At 36.6% G+C, this 21,459-nt stretch overlaps 1 protein-coding gene across 1 annotated transcript in view; it reads right to left on the bottom strand.

The window, feature by feature from the left end:
* Positions 1-2,078: 2,078 nt before the first annotated feature.
* ITM2B (integral membrane protein 2B) overlaps positions 2,079-21,459 on the bottom strand; it is a 28,352-nt gene continuing 8,971 nt past the window's right edge. The window contains exons 2-6 of the mRNA XM_021689459.2: positions 8,223-8,351; positions 6,353-6,559; positions 4,901-5,011; positions 3,751-3,901; positions 2,079-2,824 (exon numbers count right to left, since the gene is read on the bottom strand). Coding sequence (XP_021545134.1) covers positions 2,739-2,824; positions 3,751-3,901; positions 4,901-5,011; positions 6,353-6,559; positions 8,223-8,351 — 684 coding nt within the window. The 3' untranslated portion in view covers positions 2,079-2,738. The remainder of the gene's footprint in view (positions 2,825-3,750; positions 3,902-4,900; positions 5,012-6,352; positions 6,560-8,222; positions 8,352-21,459) is intronic.

Genomic DNA, 21,459 nt, shown 5'->3' with positions numbered 1-21,459 from the left:
ATTTTCAATGATATGGGAAAAGTGTTTATGATGTATAAGTGGAGGGAAAAGACTATAAAACAGTAAAGAAATGTTAAGAAGTCAAGTGTACATACCCAAATAACCAAAACAATACTAAGTTCCTGGTAGGGAATAAACAACTTCTGTTCTCCTTGTGCTTTTATCTGTCTTCCAAATCCACCAAGAACATGTCACTATTGTAGTAAGATAACAAGTTCTAAACACACACACACAAAATTTTGTTATGATGATTTCTATGTTACGGAACCGTGGATGATCTTTATTTGCTATTTTTTTCATTCCTTTGTTCATTCATTCGAACTGACCTTGGTGGTAAAGACAATGCTGTATGTGCAGTAAATCCTTATGGTTCTTTTTATTTACACACAGGACAACTACATTTCTCCATCTTCCTTACCACTGGCCTGGGGTCATATGGCTGGGCTCCGGTCAGTGGAAAAGGAGAGAAATGATGTATGCCTATCTGTCAGGTCCAGCCATAAAACCCTGCAGGATCTACCACTCTAGCTCCTCTCCTTCCACAGAAGATTTGAGGAGTCAAAGCTGACACTGTTACAAGATAGAGAAATCTGGATCCCTGGAAGGCTGGAGCATTCCTGCCACAATGGAGTATGAGAGAAGCAGATAAACTCCTACTCTCTGAAGCCGCAGGGATGTTGGGGGTTGTTACAAGCAATTCACCTTTCCTAACTAATAGAGCATTACTATTATCTGTGGGAAAACAGAAACTAAAATGGTCCTTCCAAAATATAAACCTTCAACAGCAGCTCATGATCTACTGAAGTCCTCGAGATGGCATACAAGGTCCTCCATAACCTGGCTCCATGCGCCTCATATCCCAAATATCTCATTGTCTCTCCTGAACGCTCCCAAAGTTCCTGGACCTGTTCTTCCCCATCACAGTACTGATCACAACCGTATTATAATTAGGTATCTATTCACCAGTTCCTTTCCCTAGATTGTGAGTCTCCCCTAAGGCAACAGCTGTCTTTCGTCTTCACAGATGTATCTTCAACGCTTAACGCTACGTGCTGGGCATGTAAAGGATGCTAGTAAGTATCTGCTGAATAAATAACGTTTTCTTAAATGTTCATAGCCCCCCCAAAAAAAAAAAACATTAAATTTTAGAACGTGGAAGGTAGAGAAAAACAATTCTCATTTTATCAGGATATATTTTCTTCTAAAATAAATTCTCAACCTCTGAATATCTGACTCGCCTAAAGCTCTTACAATATTACTGAAATAAAACCAGGAGCCAGGAATTAAATGCCTTTTTAGACTAGAACTGGTTCCTAGACCAAGTTGTTTATGGGTTTGTGAAACTAAAAATTCTAACTTCCTAAATTCAGAATTGAAATTTTTTGGTCTTGAATTTACACTGAAATTACTTATATATATATACATATATATATTTTTTAAGATTTATTTATTTTATAGAGAGCGCACAAGTAGGGAGAGGGGCATAAGGGGAGGGAGGGAGAGGGAGGGAGAGAAGCAGACTTCGCATTGAGACTCTGTATTGAGCCCGACATGGGGCCCAATCCTATGACCCCAATATCACAACCTGAGTCAAAATCAAGGAGTCAGGGGGCTCAACCAACTGAGCCACCCAGGCACCCCAAAATTATCTTAGATATTTTAATGGTGGTGGATTCTAAATTATTTCAGATAGGAAGTAACCTTGGAAATCTAAGAATCACCACTGTAACTTGAAATGCCTCATTTTTGAGAGAGACATTCACAGAAAAACAATATATTATGCTCCTTGGAAACTTTAGGGTTAATAATAGCCCTTCCATTAACTACAAAAACATTAGTTTAAATGTATTACACAGCATCTGTCTAGGTTGAGTCTTAGATGTTACTTCAATAGTACCCACGAAGAATATAACTTACTGTAAAAGTTTGTTTTTATTTTTAGAAAAATCTACAATTTTACCCACTGCATATAGTGAACTGAATTTTTAAGAAATACTTTTTTTACATGGCTTATCTTAAGATATAAAGAACCAAATAACTCTTTGGTTTTGTTATATGGGAAAAACAACACACAGTCCTTTAGTCAAACAACTTTGTGATATTTATATTCCATTGCACAGATATGGGTTATACAAATTAGTAACACAAGTTATTTCTTCAATTCCAAACATTTTCTAAAATATTATTACAGCAGATGTCTAGGATATTAAAACATCAAGGTGGAAATCATACTCTAAATAGTTAAATATGACTGAAAATACTGCACATTTTAATTAGAGGAAAATTAAAATGTGTACTCAAATGCTCTAACAAACTAAGTAGCAGGGCAGCTAACAACTACTAGTAAGTCACTGTGGTCCATTTTTACGTATGCATATATATGATTATTCTTTAGATAACCCCTCCTCTGGAAAATGCATAATTCAAACGTAAAAATCTGGATAAATGATTTAAAGAAATTTAAATTCGTCCTAACACATAAGATCTATGGTGAAGTGTATCATTATCTATGACTTCATACAACTACTAATTCAAGATAAAAGACACCACACTTGGAAAGAAGAAAAGATTTTTAAAAGGTAATGGTTTTAATTGAATTAATGAGATGAAAAGAGAGTGAAGCCCTGTTTGCTACTTACATGAAAGAAGATCTTAAAAAATAATCACTGCACAAAATACAAAGGGTGGGGTTATGCTGCAATATTAAATTTTTCTCCCGTAATGTTTTTCTTGACTGTTCAAGGACAAATTACAGTTTCCACAGCAAATTTGTTTTCAAAATGCCGAATTGTAACACAATTGCTGACTTCACGTTTCTGAATACCTGTTTGGGAGGGAAAATTTTTTAAATTTCTGGTTCTTTAATAATTCATACTTATCATCATAGTTATTATTAATACATATAAAAATATTTTACTCTATATTCCATGAACTTCTATAGTTGGATTTTTTAACACTGGAGAAGATAATTTTTCTCTCTTGTCTAAACTAAGTATCTTAACAGATCTTAGTAACCAATAATAATGCCACATATAAATTTATGACCTTGAAGGTACTGGAAATATTTCTATCTTGACTGTGATGGTAATTTGTTGAAACTAAGAACTGCACACTAAAGAGGGTGAATTGCATTATATGTGTAAGTGTGGCTTTTTTTTAAAAAAAAAAAAAAGATCAACTATAAAGGAAATGAAAGGAAATGGGGAGATACTGTCATTCTTGTTTTTCAGGTAAAAAACAAAAAAGTTAAATGATTTGGCAAAGCTACATTACTTATGTCAATGCTCTCAATTCTTCAGCCAAATCCCCTGCTAATTACCCTGACTCCGACTGTCTTCAATGTGATCCAAAAGGCAAACTCTCTGTTTAGAACCCAGGCCCCTGAGCACACACCTGCAGAGCTTCTCTAGAGACCGTCTGTACAAGAACAACTCTTGCACAGTGTGACTGAACCAAAGTGGTGGGATGGAAGGCTGGACTGGGTGACTACATGCAAAGTAAGGTAACAGCATCTCAGGGCATTGACACTTCACATTCACCTAATTCTCTCTATCTAAAAAGAGTGGATTTAGAAATTTAGAGGATTCTCTGGAAATCTAGAAATACTACATAGTGATACAGTATGGTTTTACTTTCTTACTCGTGGCAAGCATATTGAGAACAATACCGGCTTACATCTAAATCTAGTTCAATACAATGAAGTGAAACAACAAACTTTTCTGCCAGGATTTTAATGGTAAAAAGTATTACCTCTGATGGTTTCTCTGCGTTGCAGTTTGTAAGTTTCCTTGTCATGGCACAGTCGGTAAATAAAGAAACCCAGGTGATCGACGTTTTCAATGCGATCAGTGATAACCATGTGTTCGTGAATCAGATAGGACTGAGGCAAATAGGTTCCAGCCTACATTTGGAAGATATATTATATGAATACCTCAAAGCATACACTGAACAGATGAGGAAAGGCATGGAACAGAGGTTGGCAAACTACTGCCCAACATCTGTTTTCATTAATAAAATTGTATTGCAGTACAGTCATGCCCATCTGTTTACATACAATCCATGAGTTGAATGGTTTGCAACACAGATCTTATTTCTTTTTTTTTTTTTTTAAAGATTTTATTTATTTATTTGACAGAGAGATAGAGCGAGAACACAAGTAGGCAGAGGGAGAGGGAGAAGCAGGCTCCCCGCAGAGTGGGGAGCCCAATGCGGGACTCGATCCCAGGACGCTGGGATCATGACCTGAGCTGAAGGCAGCCGCTTAACCGACTGAGCCACCCAGGCGCCCCAGATCTTATTTCTTGAAAGCCTACTATTTATTATCAGGCCTGTTAGGAAAACTTAGATACTAATTTAAGAGACTGTATATTTTATTTCAAAATATAAAATAAGGAAAAAACCCAAAACCACGGGTCTTAATTCCTCTTTATAAAACTCTTGGCTATATTTCCAGTAAGGTGGGCACTTAAAGGGCTAATATCTCAACTAGGAATTCTAAGATGCTTTAGCAGCAGCATTATTAGTAAGAAATATTTGAAAAGGGGTGCCTGGGTGGCTCAGTCGGTTAAGCATCTGCCTTCGGCTCAGGTCATGACCCCAGGGTCCTGGGATCTCTGCTCAGTGGGAAGCCTGCTTCTCCCTCTCCCCCTCCGCCTGCTGCTTCCCTTGCTTGTGCGCTCTCTGTGTCAAATAAATAAAATCTTTAAAATATTTGAACATCAGGACACCTGGATGGCTCAGTCGTTAAGCGTCTGCCTTCGGCTCAGGTCATGATCCCAGGGTCCTGGGATCGAGCCCCACATCGGGCTCTCTGCTCTGCAGGGAGCCTGCTTCTCCCTCTGCCTGTCTCTCATGAATAAATAAAATCTTTAAAAAAATAAAATATTTGAACATCTTATACCTTTATGTTAATAAGTAACTCCAGCAGGTTTCTTGGTGGCATAACAATGGAAGTGTTCAGTGGAATCACATAGCACTTATCCAGATTAAGATCTAAATAGGCTGTGAGTTTCTAGAAAGAGAAAGATACATTTTCATTAGATTAATATTTGTAACACAGGCAGCACCTGCAGTTTTAAGAATAATTTGTACAATTAAAATGGGTTGGCTTCAGAATATGTCTATCACTTGCATTTAACAAATGAAGTATTTGGTGGGATAGGAACAGAAGGTAGTAATGAGAGGAAAAATTACTGCTGCTAGTAAACAAAATTCTTATCAGGGGTTTGCTTCTATAAATGATTATCAATAAACTATTAAAATAAATTGCAAATAGTCTAACATCTGATCGAGATAGTCCGTTCTCTCACTTTTAAGCCCTAACACCCTCCAACATATCCATCCATGTAAAAATTTAATTTCTCTCATATGCATCTAGAATGGTACTAGTTACTACCATCCTTAGAAAAACTGAAATAACAGTCAATTAAATGATTTTCTGTGTTCTTGTGGTTCAGATGGGAGACTATGGTTAGAGAAAGACTGTCTCACAGGATGGCTTTGAGGATTAAAATGAGTTAAATCAAACCATGTAAACACTTAGATTTCTAAGAGCTCAGTGTTAGTTATTACCTACTGTTTGCTTTGGATAGGCTTATTATCTTGAAGTACATAATTTTTTAAACTACTTTATAAACATTCATCAGATGTATTTATCAGGCATGAAATACTTGCAAAGCTAACTTCAGTGATATGCCCGAATGTTCCAACTGGCCAACTTACATACAGGTGCAAAATCCACAGATAATACGTAAACTTCTAATTTCAGAATCCTGGCTTAAGAAAACAAAACATTCTTAGGACAAAAATTATTGGGGCGATTTAAATATCAGCTAGATATTAAATAATACTATATTATCATGTTCATTTTCTTAGATGTAATAGTGATATAGGAGTTACGTAGAAGAGACAACAGTTCAAGTATGCAGGGGTCAAGTGTCAAATAGGAGAAAAAGAAATTAAGAAAATATGGTAAAATTTTGGAAGTAGGTGGAGGATTTGTGACAGTCACTATTTTCTCACTTCATCTTTCCTGCCTTGCATAACAATATTGAATCCTAGAGGGAAATGTAGAATGAGAACTTAAAAACTGATTAACGAAATGATGCAGAATGAAAAAGCCACACAGAAATAGGACCATGAATCACCTCTTATCTAAGAACACAGGGCGTGTAAGAAATAGTACCGATTTACTAGCAAAGGAACAGAAGCCAGAAGGTGAGCCCAACATCAAATGCTGGACAGTTTATAAGGCAGAAGAAATCAGCAAATACTGAAATTAAAAATGTAAAAAGCTTCAATTGAAGAAGTTGCATTTTTTTTTTCTTTTTACAGTTCCAGGCACCTGGCTCACCTTGTTAAAGTCATGAACAATGTTGGCAGGATCACTATCTGCAAATTCTGGGACAGGTACACTGATGAATTCAACCTCTTCTTCCTCAAAGATCTTAATATTTTCCTCAATTGTCTGGTAGCGAGCAGCCGGGGCATCTGCAGAAGGCTCGTTTAAGATGACATCATCTTTGATATACTTTATTCCACAGTAGTACACGTCATCAGGCTATAGAGAGTTTAAACACTATTTCAGCAATTCAGTGGGAGACAGGTTCTTAAATGTAAGCATTACTTAAGCTGCCACTGCTATCTAAATAGCATTTTGCTTGCAAACTCTTACTTTTAGATGACAAGTCAGACAGTTTAATTACAGAGTTAACATATTCCTTAAGATGGGGTTTTGAAGTATTTTGAAAAAATGGTTTCAGAAGGAGAAAAGCAGCTCATTTTTTCCTTTACTTTTTACAGTCGACAAAAACAGCATTTAAAGCAATTATTCATCTGGTGACAAGTAAATCTGAAGAAATACCTGTAGGCATTATTTTTATAAAAGAATATATTCAGAAATGAATAATGTTTTTTTCTGAAAGATGCTTTTAAGACTTTTTGATGTGGTTCACTGATTAAATGATTTTTCTCTTGTTAGCCAAAAAAGGGATAGTTTTTCTGTAATTTTTACAGGAATACTAGTTGTGATTTTTTTCCTTTAAATATATTACAATCAAGTGGAAAACAGCAGATTACAGCAACCATAATAAAGATTGTTTTTTAAAAGCATACATATGGGCTATGAGTATATAACAAAACATTAAGGCAAAGATATTATTTCTGGATGGTGGAATTACAAATTGTTTTTTTATATATCAAATACATTTCTTGTAAAAAAACTGCATTAAAAAAGATGACTAGTGGGGCGCCTGGTTGGCTTAGTCAGTTGGACGTCTGCCTTAGGCTCAGGTCATGATCTCAGGGTCCTGGGACTGAGTCCCGTGCCAGGCTCCCTGCTCTGCAGGGAGTCAGCTTCTCCCTCTGCCCCTTCCCCTGCTCATACTCTCTCTCTCTCTCAAATAAATAAAATATATTTTTTTTTAAATGATGACTAGTATTTCAGTAATGTCTATCAACATGCAAATGAGCATGAAATGTATATTTCCTCTGACAATATTTCATTATTTTAATAAAATCTATTTGTCAACAGTTTCTCCAAATTTTAAAATGTTAAAAAAATAATAAACCTACTAAATTATTGTCAAGAGAAGTATTATCACAAAACAGAGATCATAAATCATGATTTTCATCAGAAGAAAAATCCATCTTAGCCCACTGGGATTACGGATTACTATTAAACACTCTTAAGTTATAAAATGACGTTCATCCCAAATTACTTCAACATCACTGCTGAAGTTACACAATCCTTAAAGAGAAACCAAAGGCTTGGGAAAGAGGCAGAGAGACATGGTGCCAGTGAACTCAGTGTCCAGGAGTAAAGGCAAATTGTAGATGAGTCCAAACTGGCTATCAAGTTAAGAGGCCATCAATATGACAACATTTGATGTTGTCTGATGTTATTTATTCAATTGGCCAATTAATAATACTGTTAACTTAGCTACTTGTTAGAGTAGGAAAATGAAGGTTAGTCAATTTTGAAAAATCATCCAATAATCCATCCTCTTTAGTCAGCAACATTTCAAAACAACATTATTCTGCTTTTAGTGCTGTCCAATAGGCTCAGCAAACTTATGTTCAGATTTTTAAACACAACTTTAAAATAGGACCACACCCTGGCCAAAGGCCACGGACAAAAAATGCAGGCTTAGAACAAATTTGGGCCAATTTTCTAATATGCATGAAGGAAAGGGCCAAAAAGTCCTTAGCATTTTCCTACTTACTTGAAGTGCAAAATATTTGTACAGGTATGCTCCTCCTAGAATGACACCTGCAAGCATAAATGCTAGTCCAAAGCACATGCACCAACACCAGGCTCTTCTTTGGCCAACTGGTACCACTTCATCTGGGTCCTAAAATATGAAAAAAGACCCAACAACGGTCAATATTGTATCTCCCGTCAGAACCACAGAAAGGTCAGGATTCAAAGAAGCCTAAAAAGGATTATCATTTTATAAACAAAGATAATAAAGACCAATGGACTCAGGTCTCTAATCAAAATTAACCCAGGAATTATTAAATGGTGGTGCCGGGATTCACCACAATGTCTCTTGAGCTGAGCCATCAATCTCTTAGGAGAGTTTTGCCTTCTTCTCTCAACACCTTTGCTACTCATACCCCCAGAACAATAACATACTACATAATTTCTATTTTCTGTGCACAACTTTGGTGATTAAGATATCTCCTAACATTTAAAAATTCAGAAAAGGCCACAACACAACTTTGCCAGGCAGTATTACAGTGCTGAGCCTTATATACAACCTCAGTGTATATTACATCATATTATAAAATTATGTTATTAGCCTGCTACAGGTAGTTCATTATTTCATAGCAGGTATCAAACCACTCCTAACAATACACAAGAAAAAGTAACAGGAAAATAAGGGACAGAACAAATAATATGAAACAAATTCTTTAAACAATTGGAGTCTTGAAATAATCCTATAATTTTACTGCCCAACCCTAAAAAACACATCCCAGTTTGACAAAGGTCATTTTTAAGATAGAAGCAATAGAAAAATGAGGAAAGATTAAACAGGAAAAAAACCTTGTAAAGTCAAGAGACATACAATTAGTTAGAATTTTGATTTTGATCCACTCCAGGAAATAATTTAGCCTTAGAATGTCAAATGGGGTCACAATATTCAGTCCTTTAAATACTCCCATTGCCCTTCTAACTCACACTACTCTGTCACTTCAGATTTACATCTCATTTCTGATTTGTACCCAGTATCACATCAAAGAGCTGACAAATGAGATTAGCTGCTCCTGTTATCTAACTCATGGCTCAAGATATATTGTACAGACAGCAAAAGAAAGGCTCCAATTGACTTGAAAACAACGTAATAAAAGATGTTCTAGTTAGTAGTATGTATGTACAGCCTCTCGAGTATAGGACTCTGATCTTTGCTTGGAAAACTCAATATAGGATGAATTAAGGGAGAATCGCTTCTCGGCCTTTTGACTAAGATCAAGTAGATTTGATCCACACCTCTACAGATAAATAGGATATAAATGAAAAGGAAGAAAACTTGTTATCAACAATGCTGGATATGGTCGAAGCAAGAATATAGTTAAGAAAGAATGAAAGCTAAGGTTACGTTTTCAGTGCTAAGATGAGGAATTTCAACTTGATACTACTGAGAAAAAGCCCAATCCCAGATGTCCCAAACAGCCAAGAACACTTTAGAGCTAGACAGTGTGCGACTAGGTTAACTGAGGTTTTAAACACAGAATTTAATACTGTAGAACAAATGCCTTTTAACTTAATGATCAGATCAGACACTGTGAGGGCATTTACACTTTGCTGTAGTAGGTGATCTTGCCAATGTACTGTACACATACTTAAGACAAGGGTACTACAAAGCAGTATGTAAAAAGAATAAGCCTAGAGTAATTTATCAAGTCATCTAAGATATTCCATCTTTAAACAGAAAGTTACAAGAATTCCATGGAGTCATAAAGTCATAGTAGTATGAAACTTGAATGATTAAAGTCTAGTATTTTGCTTGAGCCCTTGTCTGATATAAATACCTAAGGAGATAAGAAACAGTTCCTAGCATAATTAATTTTAGGGTGGAGGCAGGGTGGGGGGGATGGAGATGACAGATGGAAACAGTCATTTCCAAACATTTGGTATCAGCTGCTAAGACAGTCAAATGTGCATACAACACCCACCCTGTTTGGCAGACTCCCTTCTCTAGTAGCACATAAATGAATATCCAAAGACCATGGGCAGACACTTATAAAAAAAAAAATATGCAGCCCCAACTGTCAAATTGATGCAAGTTTCCAGGCCTTTTAATATGTCATTTTTAACTGGTCAGCAAATTTCAAGAACAAATTATAAAATGTCTACTATGTGCCAAGAGCTGTGCTAGGCACTGGTATACAGCCCCTGCCAAGAAAGAGATCATTCAGATCAGCCTGGAAAATAAATACACAAAGAGAACATGAACATGATATGGACTCTTAACAGAAGAATGTAGAGCACAGAACAAGGGATAGTGTTTGGAGTAGGTCTCCCAGAGGAGAAAATACTAGAGTGGAATGTTGAAGGACAAATGCTCATTACCCACACAGAAGAGAGAGTTAAAGGGCATTATACTGAAGGCAAATAATGAATAAAATCATGGAACCAGAATGCATGACATCTCCAAGGGCCACATGTGCTATGGCTGGCGTGCCCAATATGTGGGGAGGGTACAAGAAATAAAAATGGAGTGTTAACTGGGGCAGATCACAAAGGGCCTTTATATACCATGCTACGGAGTTCAAATTCTCATGTTTATATACCATGCTACAGAGTTCAAATTCTCATGTTCATTCAAAAATCACACTTCTGGACAGTGACAATTTAAAAAATTAAATTTCTCTAAGAATTTAATTTATAAAATGCTTCACTTATCTACAGGTCATTTGTTTGGCACTTCAACAATATGAACCATGGCTTAAGAATCAGAAACTAAGTCTTCAAATGACCACATTATAGACCCAAGTCCATGCACCACAGTCATGTACTTCCTACTTCTAAAAGAGCTATCAGAGCTCCAAAATCTATCTAATCTCTTTTTTTCTCAATTTCTAGTGATCATTTCCTACCTTGCATTAGAATAATTCACATACATATTTTCTCTCTCCCTCTTAGGCTATAAGGTTCTTGGGACTATCCATTCCTATTTATTTTGCATTACTGGTAGCTCCAAGCCAAGCTTAGTACTTGGTTGGCACTCAACAAGTATTTGATGAGTGAATGAAATTTAGATTTGTTTTTAAAGCTTGGTTACTTATTTTTTTTAATGACCCATAAAAGTTACATCAACAGCCAGCGCGATAATGAGGGGTGGGGGCAACATAAGAATTCACAACACACAACAGAGAGCGGCTATTCAGCAAGGAACAGCAGCCCTAAGTAGCCTAGTTCAACATTTGTTAGGGACCTGTTACTGGCAATATACGGTGCAAGATCCAGTGGGAAATCCAAATGTGATTAAGGCATGGCTCATGTCTTAAGTAATTTACAGTCAAAATTAACATTATTCATGACAGACAATGACATACCGTATTACAATCTGACTCATGGAGAAAGCATTAAAATAAATATATTGAAGACAAAAAAGTTTTTAATCTAAGTGATTTATTAAAAGTGTATTTTAAATGATTAACACTGGAAAGAGTAAGCTTAAAGAAAAGGCCACATATATAAGATTTAAGAAGAAAAGCCCCATGACCATCTCAAAATATGTCAAATATGCATTTGACAAACTCCCAACTCCCATTCATAATAAAATCTCTTTGCAGGGCGCCTGGGTGGCTCAGTTGGTTAAGCGACTGCCTTCGGCTCAGGTCATGATCCTGGAGCCCCAGGATCGAGTCCCACATCGGGCTCCCTGCTCAGTGGGGAGTCTGCTTCTCCCTCTCCCGCTCCCCCACTCTTGTGCTCTCTCTCTCTCTCTCTTTCTCTCTCTCATATAAATAAATAAAATCTTAAAAAAAAAATCTCTTTGCAAACTGGAAAGAAGTGGAACTCTAATATGAATAAGGGTAATAATGATCAAAAACCTACAGCAAACCTCACACTTAATGGGGGAACTTCAGACTTATAACATTAACCTTTCAAGTCAGGAATTATGAGGGTTGCCCACTAAAACGGACTCTGTTTCCATCCAACATTATACTAGAGGTCCTACCTAGTACACAAGTGACAAGCACAAGAACAGATATAAAGATTACAAAGGAGAATGCAAAACTATCATTATGTGTAAACGGTATCACTGTCTAGAAAATCTGAGAAAGTAAAGTCCAGCAAGATTGCTGAAGATCAGCAATTAAAAATCAACTGAGGGGCGCCTGGGTGGCTCAGTCGTTAAGCGTCTGCCTTCGGCTCACGTCATGATACCAGGGTCCTGGGATAGAGCCCCGCATCGGGCTCCCTGCTCGGCGGGAAGCCTGCTTCTCCCTCTCCCACTCCCCCTGCTTGTGTTCCCTCTCTCACTGCTTCTCTATCAAATAAATAAATAAAATCTTTAAAAAAAATTTTAAAAATTAAAAATAAATAAAAAATAAATCAACTGAGTCAAAGATTTATATATTAGTCATACCATCATTATTCATAATAGCCCCAAACTAGGGACAACACAAATATCCACTAAATGATGAATGGATAAATTGTGGTATATTCATACTGAATCAAAAATATGCTAAGTGAAACAAATCCGACATAAAAGATTACTTATTACATGACTCCATTTTTATGAAATTCCAGAAAAGGCAAATATAGTGACAAAAAAGCTCAGTGACTGCCATGGCCAAGAATTGGTGAAGGGGAGATTGAAGACATATAAGGAAGTTTTTTAAGATAATGGAAATGTTTCGTATCTTGATGGTGGGGGATATACAACTTTATACAATTACCATAAATTCAATCAAGTCATACACATAGAATGGGTGAATTTTATTGTGTGTAAATTATATTTCGATATAGGAAGTGAGGGGAGGAAAAAAAAAAAATCAACCGAGTTCCTATTATAGCAGGCAACAAGAAAAGTCTAACAATACCAAGTTCTAGGGAAAGTGTGGAGCAATGGGAATTGAGAACTTTCATACAGTTGGCAGGAGTTGGTACAACTGCTTGGAGAACAATTTGGCAGTATCTAATTCCACACACACACACACACACACACACACACACACACACACACACACATCCCGTATGACCCAGCAATTCCATTTCTAGGAATGTAGCCCTAGATAAAGTTTTATACATGTACATAAAGAAAAAGGTCCAATAATGATTACTGCAGAATGGTCAATAAGAAAAAAATTAGAAATAACTTCCATGTCCATCAAGTGGAGAATAAAGTATTATAGGTTCATATAATAATAATTAAAATGAAATCAACTAGCATAGTTGATTTTTAAGATGTCAGAAACGTAATGCCAAATTACAAAATGAAAAGGCAAGTTAGGTATTACCAGTATATGATATTAAAAAACGTATCAAATGGTATATGCTTATTTCATAACTAAAGGACAACAACAAAAATCAACAACAACAAAAAAGGAAAATCACTCTTGAACAAGGGCTTCGTTGCCAGCATGTATGAGTTTTCCTGGCCTAATTTAAAACAAGTCACGGACACATTTCCTCCCCTTGCACCACAATAAAACTGGTGCACCTTAAATTATGCTGATAAGGTAAAAGAGCTCCCACAGGTGCTGTACAATTATCATCTCATTAATCTTCCTAAATCTTCAAGTTTTTACCCCAGTTTATAAATGAAGACACTGACGCACACTCTGGCCTATAATCACCCCTTTACAGTAGTAGTATGGAATGACACAGGTTTTGGAAGCATTCTTGCTCTCTCACTGCACGAATTTCTGGTTCAAATCAATCTTATCATTATATGATAAAGTAAAATTACTTAACTGATTATATTTTAAGCAAAATGAAGGATAAATTCTGTTCTGGTACTTCAATTAGTTAAGAATTAGGTCGCTTCCGTCAGTTCCCTAAGAGGCTTCAGTAAATGTGCTTCCATTATCAACTTAACTTAGACAAAACACAAGGGTTTTCAGATAATTTTGATTCTGTTCCTATACTAACAAATCACTTCACATCCTCAGGCACTTCTATTTGAGCCTTTTTTATAGGATATATGAAAACACATTTCTTCCAAAGCTCTCAGATATACTATTATGCAATTATTATAGCGAATGCAATCACAAAGCTTTAGGAACCAGAATATTAAAGAGGAAAACATCTCTTAGGGTTAAAAATTTTATTAGCAAAGAATGAGAGAGAGAGAGAGAGAGAGAGAGAGAGGAAAGGAGAAAGAAGGGAGGGGAGGAGGGGAAGACAGATAGTATAAAAATGCTTTAAGTATAAAAACGAGACAAATATAGAAACGAATCAATACAATTTATTCAATTCAAAGTAGCATGAACTACTGAACCTTCAGAAACAGATTTAGTAATTTAGGAACATGTTCATTTTTTTAAAATCAAGGTTTATTCTTTTTAATTTTTTTTTTTTTTTATTTCTTTGACAGAGAGAGACACAGCGAGAGAGGGAACACAGCATTGGGAGAGGGAGAAGCAGGCTTCCCGCAGAGCAGGGAGCCCCATGCGGGGCTCGATCCCAGGACCCTGGGATCATGACCTGAGCTGAAGGCAGTCGCTTAACGACTGAGCCACCCAGGTGCCCCGAAATATGTACATTTTTAAAACACATTTGGTAATATGGATAAACATGGAGATGCACAGGCCAGCTGCCCATGGATGTGTCTGGCCTATATGCTATTTTCCAAACTATAGAATTAGCTGGCAACATTAAAAAAAATCTAATGATTCAAATTTTTTTTTCTTAAAGATTTTCATTTATTTAGTTGTGAGAGAGAGAGAGCACAAGCAGGGGGAACAGCAGCAGAGACAGAAGCAGGTTTCCCGCTGAGCAGGGAGCCCAATCCGGACTTGATCCCAGGACCCTGGGATCATGACCTGAGCCGAAGACAGACCCTTAACCGACTGAGCCACCCAAGTGCCCTGGGTGTAAGGCCCAAGTGCCTTACAAATGGGAATCAATGTTCTAGTTTTCTCAACTCCTCATAAATTTTTCTCCCCAGTTGAAGACCAGATGTACCAAATTCTTTTCTGTGTTGCTTACTTTTGAACTTTCATCTTCATTTCCTGCTATGACTGGGTATACTTCCTTCTGAGAACCTAACTTTATAAAACAACCAGTCTAACCATTCCCCGTATAAAGGACTTTCACATCTGAGTTTCAGACTGGATTAATATTCTGAATAAAAAACCTTACTGCTTTAAATGACACAAGAGGCATTCTCTTACGAACATCAAATCCGAATATGGATGGCATCAGCTAGCCGAAAGTGGTGACAGAGAAGAGGTGGTAATGGATGAACCCAGAGAAAACCATGGGCCAAGAGCTATAGGAATCCAACACCTTTTCCAGACAACTCCCAGTTCCCAGAAAAGATAAAAAGAGCAAGAATGACAGAAGGCTACTTGGTTATAATACCATCTATATTCCGGAAAAGGCAAACTACACAAAGACAAAACAGGGATGGAGTGAGAACCAGAACTACAAAGTGGTATCAAAAAAGAACATTTGGGGTGAGGAAAATATTCTGCATCTTGTCTGTGATGATTACACAACTACATTTGTCAAAATTAACACAATAATACACCTAAAAGGGCTGAATTTTCAGTATGTAAATAATACTTCAGTAAAATCAAATTCCTCTCTTTTCCCAATTTACGAGCAACAGGACAGTTTTTCCCTCAGACCCAAGTAAATGATACTAAAGAAGCTGGAGAAGATAGGAGAAGACAAACTGAAAAGACCGACAGCAAATGAAAAATGTCAGAATTTTGGAGGATGGGAAAAAGGTGGACAAGTTTAACTTCTGTCTCAATTATGTCATCCTAAATATGGATTAATAATAGCACCTACTGGGTGCCTGGGTGGCTCAGTTGGTTAAGCGACTGCCTTCAGCTCAGGTCATGATCCCAGGGTCCTGGGATCGAGTCCCGCATCGGGCTCCCTGCTCCTTGGGGAGCCTGCTTCTCCCTCTCCCACTCCCCCTGCTTGTGCTCCCTCTCTCGCTGTGTCTCTCTCTGTCAAATAAATAAATAAAATCTTTAAAAAAAAATAAATAACAGCACCTACTCACAAGGTTGTTGTAGGAACATGTAAAACATGAGAAACATTGCTTGGTACACAGTAAACAGTAAGTGCTCAATAGATGATAGTTATTATTATCCCACCACCATGTGATTTAGCTGGGAAAGTAAGCTGAAACAAGTATCCACTGGGGTTGAAGCCAATAAAAAGCAATCTACAACAGAATCCTGGAGAGGCCAACTGAAAAAGATTTATAGTACTGGAGAGGGAAATTGAATCACTTCGTGTATCAGTAAGAATTTTTTTTTTTTAAGATTTTATTTATTTATTTGAGAGAGAGAGAGAGCACATGAGAGGGGGGAGGGTCAGAGGGAAAAGCAGACTCCCTGCTGAGCAGGGAGCCCGATGTGGGACTCGATCCCGGACTCCAGGATCATGACCTGAGCCGAAGGCAGTCGCTCAACCAACTGAGCCACCCAGGTGCCCCTATCAGTAAGAATTTTATTTTTTTTTTTATTTTTTTTTTTTTTAAGATTTTTTTTATTTATTTGAGAGAGAGAGAATGAGAGACAGAGAGCAGGAGAGGGAGGAGGGTCAGAGGGAGAAGCAGACTCCCTGCCGAGCAGGGAGTCAGTAAGAATTTTAAAATAACAAACCTTGGTTATCATTTAAGATCTATTTAAAATTTTTCCAAAATGCTTTCCTAGCTATATTCTTAGAACCACAAAAGTTATGTAGGCAACGGCCCCAACAGATTACTATTATGCAGAATACCAGTGCTATCCATTTACTGTTGGTACATGTTCTATCCACCTGACTTATACATTAGCTTTCTTTCCCAACTATGGAGACATCAAAAAGACATGATCCAGCGATCTGTTCATTATTAATATCATTGATTATCAAATATATATTCTGCTATATGTAAAAACACAAGATCTATGGCTAAAAAGCTAAAATCTATAAAGACATCAAACATTTGTTGACATTTTGTCTTGTTCATTTAAATCAGTATCTGAGTTATGCTTTCTCATTTTACTTTTCAAATAAGATCGCTACTATATCTCAACTATGGTGAGAAAGTCCACATGACAAATGTTGTGTCCAGCACACAAAAAGGAAGCAGTTTTCCAAGTGCTTGGCATTATATGGATAATAAAGTTACTGCATTATTTTGTACTTGGACTAAAGAGAGGGTTAAAAACTGAGAAACTGGGGTGCCTGGCTGGCTCAGTTGGTGGGGCGTGCGACTCTTCATCCTGGGGTTGTAGGTTCAAGCCCCACGTTGGGTGTAGAGATTACTTAAAATAATATTAAATAAAAAGTGAGGGGCGCCTGGGTGGCTCAGATGGTTAAGCGTCTGCCTTCGGCTCACATCGTGATCCCAGGGTCCTGGGATCGAGTCCCGCATCGGGCTCCCTGCTCCTTGGGAGCCTGCTTCTCCCTCTCTCTGTCTCTCATGAATAAATAAATAAAATCTTAAAAAATAAATAAATAAATAAAAATAAAAAGTGAGAAATCAAGAGTAAATACAATGTCTACAAAACAGATTTTTCATTAATGTGCTTTTTTGTGAACAAATTCTACAACACACAAGCTGCAATAAACAAAAAGAAATGAAATTTTTAAGCCATTGCATAATAATTTAACTATTCTGAAAAATTATGAAATCTGAACCAAATTATTGGCATTAAATAAAATTGGCACAGGCCTAGGTTAAAAAAAAAAAAAAGTAGGTCAGAACTAAAAAAAAAAAAAAAAGAAATCTGGCTATAAATGCTTTTTGTGCTGGATCACAATTTAATCACTTTATATCATCAGGGACAAGCAGAGTATCTAACACAAAGCAGAATGTTAATATAGGAATACCTTAAACATTCTCTCTTCTTTTTTTTATATATTTTAAAGATAGCCATTAATCTTCAAGGTGTTTATTCAATCTACACTGAAGAGAACTTTCTATTTTAGGAAGTGAAATTTCAGGAGATTTTCTTCCTGCCTTTTTTTTTTTTTTTAAATAGGCTCCACGCCCAATGTGGGGCTTGAACTCAGGAACCTGAGATCAAGAGTCCCGTGCTCTACCAACTAAGCCAGCCAGGTGCCCCAGATTTTCAAACTTATATTGGTGAGAGCTAAAGGTATTGGGTAGTCAAGAGCATTATATACAACTGCTATTTATTGTTAATCATAGCCTTTACGAGAGAGCAATAAAGTGGTCAAGATAGATTTCTTCTGCCACTGGCTGAATTATGAGTTCCTATTGTTACTAATAAGAATATCAACTGTTTTCTTAGAACTTGAAGTGTGATAGGAATGTTCTACTCTATATAATTCATTTTAAAATTAAGTGTCAAGATGAGAGAGGAGAAAAAAAGCAAACTTGTTCTGGAATCATTTTTGTGTAAATCCTGGATTTTAACATCATTCAACAAGATAATTACATTCATATTCAAATATGAGTAATTCCATTTAAAATGCAGAACTCTTGATAAAAAATTCCAAGTATATTCTTCTAAAAGTGTAAAATAATTTAAATGTGAAAAGTGGTATTTTCTGTCCAAGTTTAGAATTTTTAAAGTTAGACAAAATGACTACTAGAAAAAATTCCAGTATTTTTTTTTTTTATAGATTTTATTTATTTATCTGAGAGAGAGAGAGAGCACATGAGAGGGGGGAGGGTCAGAGGGAGAAGCAGACTCCCCGCTGAGCAGGGAGCCCGACGCAGGACTCAATCCCAGGACTCCAGGATCATGACCTGAGCTGAAGGCAGTCGCTTAACCGACTGAGCTACCCAGGCACCCAAAATTCCAGTTCTTGAGATCAGAGATATCTGTCTATCCTGAACATGTAAAAAGTGCTTTGAACCTATGCCTAGCACCAACGACATGCACAATCCATAGTCAGTAGTCATTGGATCTTGCTCCCTTTTTTCACCACTCCCCAGGCTCTTGGATCCAGGGGTGTTGTGTTCTTGTGACATTTAAGTCGGTTGCGATTAATTTGGTCTACACGATTGGTTGGTCTCTCTCAGTTCTAATGGGTGCTACTTGAAGGCTGGGATGCTTAGTAATTTTTAAATTCCTAATAAAGCGTTTGCCCATGAAATGGGTGCCTCTGAATATGTGATCAGTATAGTTTTCAGAAAGAAAAGATCTACTATGGAAGGACCATGAAAAGACATTTAGTGCAATGCATCGTTTTATAGATTAAATATAATTAGACCCAGAGAAGTAAAATTATTTGGGTAGTAACTCAGAACTAGTAAGGCCTGAATATCCTCTCACTCCATGTACATCTTAGGGAAGGAAAAGCATGGGCTATTATGTCCACCACCTGACTAAATAATAGCTTATGCAAATTAACTCTGATAGTAAGTGAAGTGAGACCATGTCACAATAGGGTAATACTCATATCCAATCAGAAATGATGTAGCCTGAGTTCTGCTATGAGTTGACCTGAATTGAGCCACACTCGTGCTAAGCACTATGTGTTAACTATTACAACAGTAGTGTTATTATTATGTTTAAAAAATTAGGGGTGCCTGGGTGGCTCAGTCGGTTAAGAGGCTGCCTTCGGCTCGGGTCATGATTCCAGGGTCCTGGGATCGAGCCCCGTGTCGGGCTCCCTGCTCAGCGGGGAGTCTGCTTCTCCCTCTGCCTCTGCCTCTCCCCCTGCTTGTGCTCTCTGTCAAATAAAGAAATAAAATCTTAAAAAAATAAAATTATATGCACATGAAGCAAAAACAACAAAGGAAAATAACTCAGGCTTATAAGCATATAGGCATTTGAAAATAAATAGAAAAGTCAAGATATTAATTACAAAAATGAAACCTAAGTAGAGTAACAAAGCCACAAAGCAAAATTACAAAGTTGGTAGTGAGTTGTCTCTAAAATAACTCATGAAGGAGACAGTTTTGGTACTTTAAAGAGGGACACCAGAAGATGCTTCATGTATCTTTTCAGGCCATCCTGTATGACCTTGAAGCTAGTGCTAATATGGGGTGCCTGGCAGGCTCAGATGGAAAAGGCATGCGACTCTTGATCTTAGGGTCATGAGTTCGAGCCCCACACTGGGTGTAGAGATTACTTAAATAAATAAACATAAAAAAAAAACCTAGTGCAATAATAATAATGCAGGCAATAATGGTTTCCATTAATAGCTATTATCCAAGTCCATTTTTAATGTGAAAGGAAATATTCCAATAAATCTTTATAAAGCTATGAAGACAGAATATTTAGAAGTCCTATAATTGATTTTCAGTTAAATGGTCATGTTTACTTCTTCCTGAAAGCTCGAGAGAGTAATAATAAAGGGATAAACAGATAAATACATTTTAAGCCCGAGAATGGAAATGAATGACCTCAAACAAACTACATCAATAAAATTTTGAGAGCCAGAAGCATAAAGAAAAAAATCTTAAGCCTCTACAGGGGGAAAAAAATGGTCATGTACAAAGAACCAGGAATCAGAATGGCATCAGACCAGAAGATAATGAAATAATGCCATCGAAATGCTGAAAGAAAATTACAGCTAACCTAGAATTTTATACCCAAATCAATTACCAATTAAACGTGAGGATAGAGTAAAGATTCTCAGACATGCAAGGTTTTTTAAAAAAATTGATCTGATACTTTTTCTCAGATTCATAAAACTGCAGATCCAACACAGGATAAAGACAAAGCCAATTCAATTCCAGGATGATGATTATTATCGGGCATTTGGATAGCAATATGCCTAGATTACAACCAGTCTGGATGGTAAGACTGAAGAATGACAAATGGAATACTGCCAAGAAAAATACAAAACTTGGTAAGTTATCTAATAAGTTTGTAAATACGCAAAGGCAATTATACTGCTGTCAGAGTCTGAGGATGAATTAGCAATAAACAGAAAACTAAGCAACCCTCCTTGGCCCAAGAAACAATTATTAAATCCAGGGAAAATAAAGAGTTTTTGTATGAGAAACAACTTAAGTTTATTAAGTTATACTACATTACTCAGGTGTAAATAATGTTTATATCAATTACAATAAAAGTACAGAATATCAACTTAACCAGAAATTACTATATACCTTAAGACAGAATATGTTTGTAATATGTTAATATATAGAAAAGGCTAAATATTCACTTTCCATATTAGGAAGCCAGTAGGTGAGATCTAAAATTGCAAAAAATACAAACAAAACAAAAACCAACAGCAGCAGCATAAGCAAGTATGTAGAGTGTAAGTTTTCCAAATGTGGTCCAGGGACACCCTTTTAGGACTTATACAAGGTTAAAAGTATTCTCATAATAAAACTAAGACACTGTTTT

Source organism: Neomonachus schauinslandi, chromosome 3 (genome assembly GCF_002201575.2).
Source record: "Neomonachus schauinslandi chromosome 3, ASM220157v2, whole genome shotgun sequence".
NCBI lineage: Eukaryota > Metazoa > Chordata > Mammalia > Carnivora > Phocidae > Neomonachus > Neomonachus schauinslandi.
Note: the sequence above shows the minus strand (reverse complement) of the source record. Positions and strands in the feature narration are given on the sequence as shown.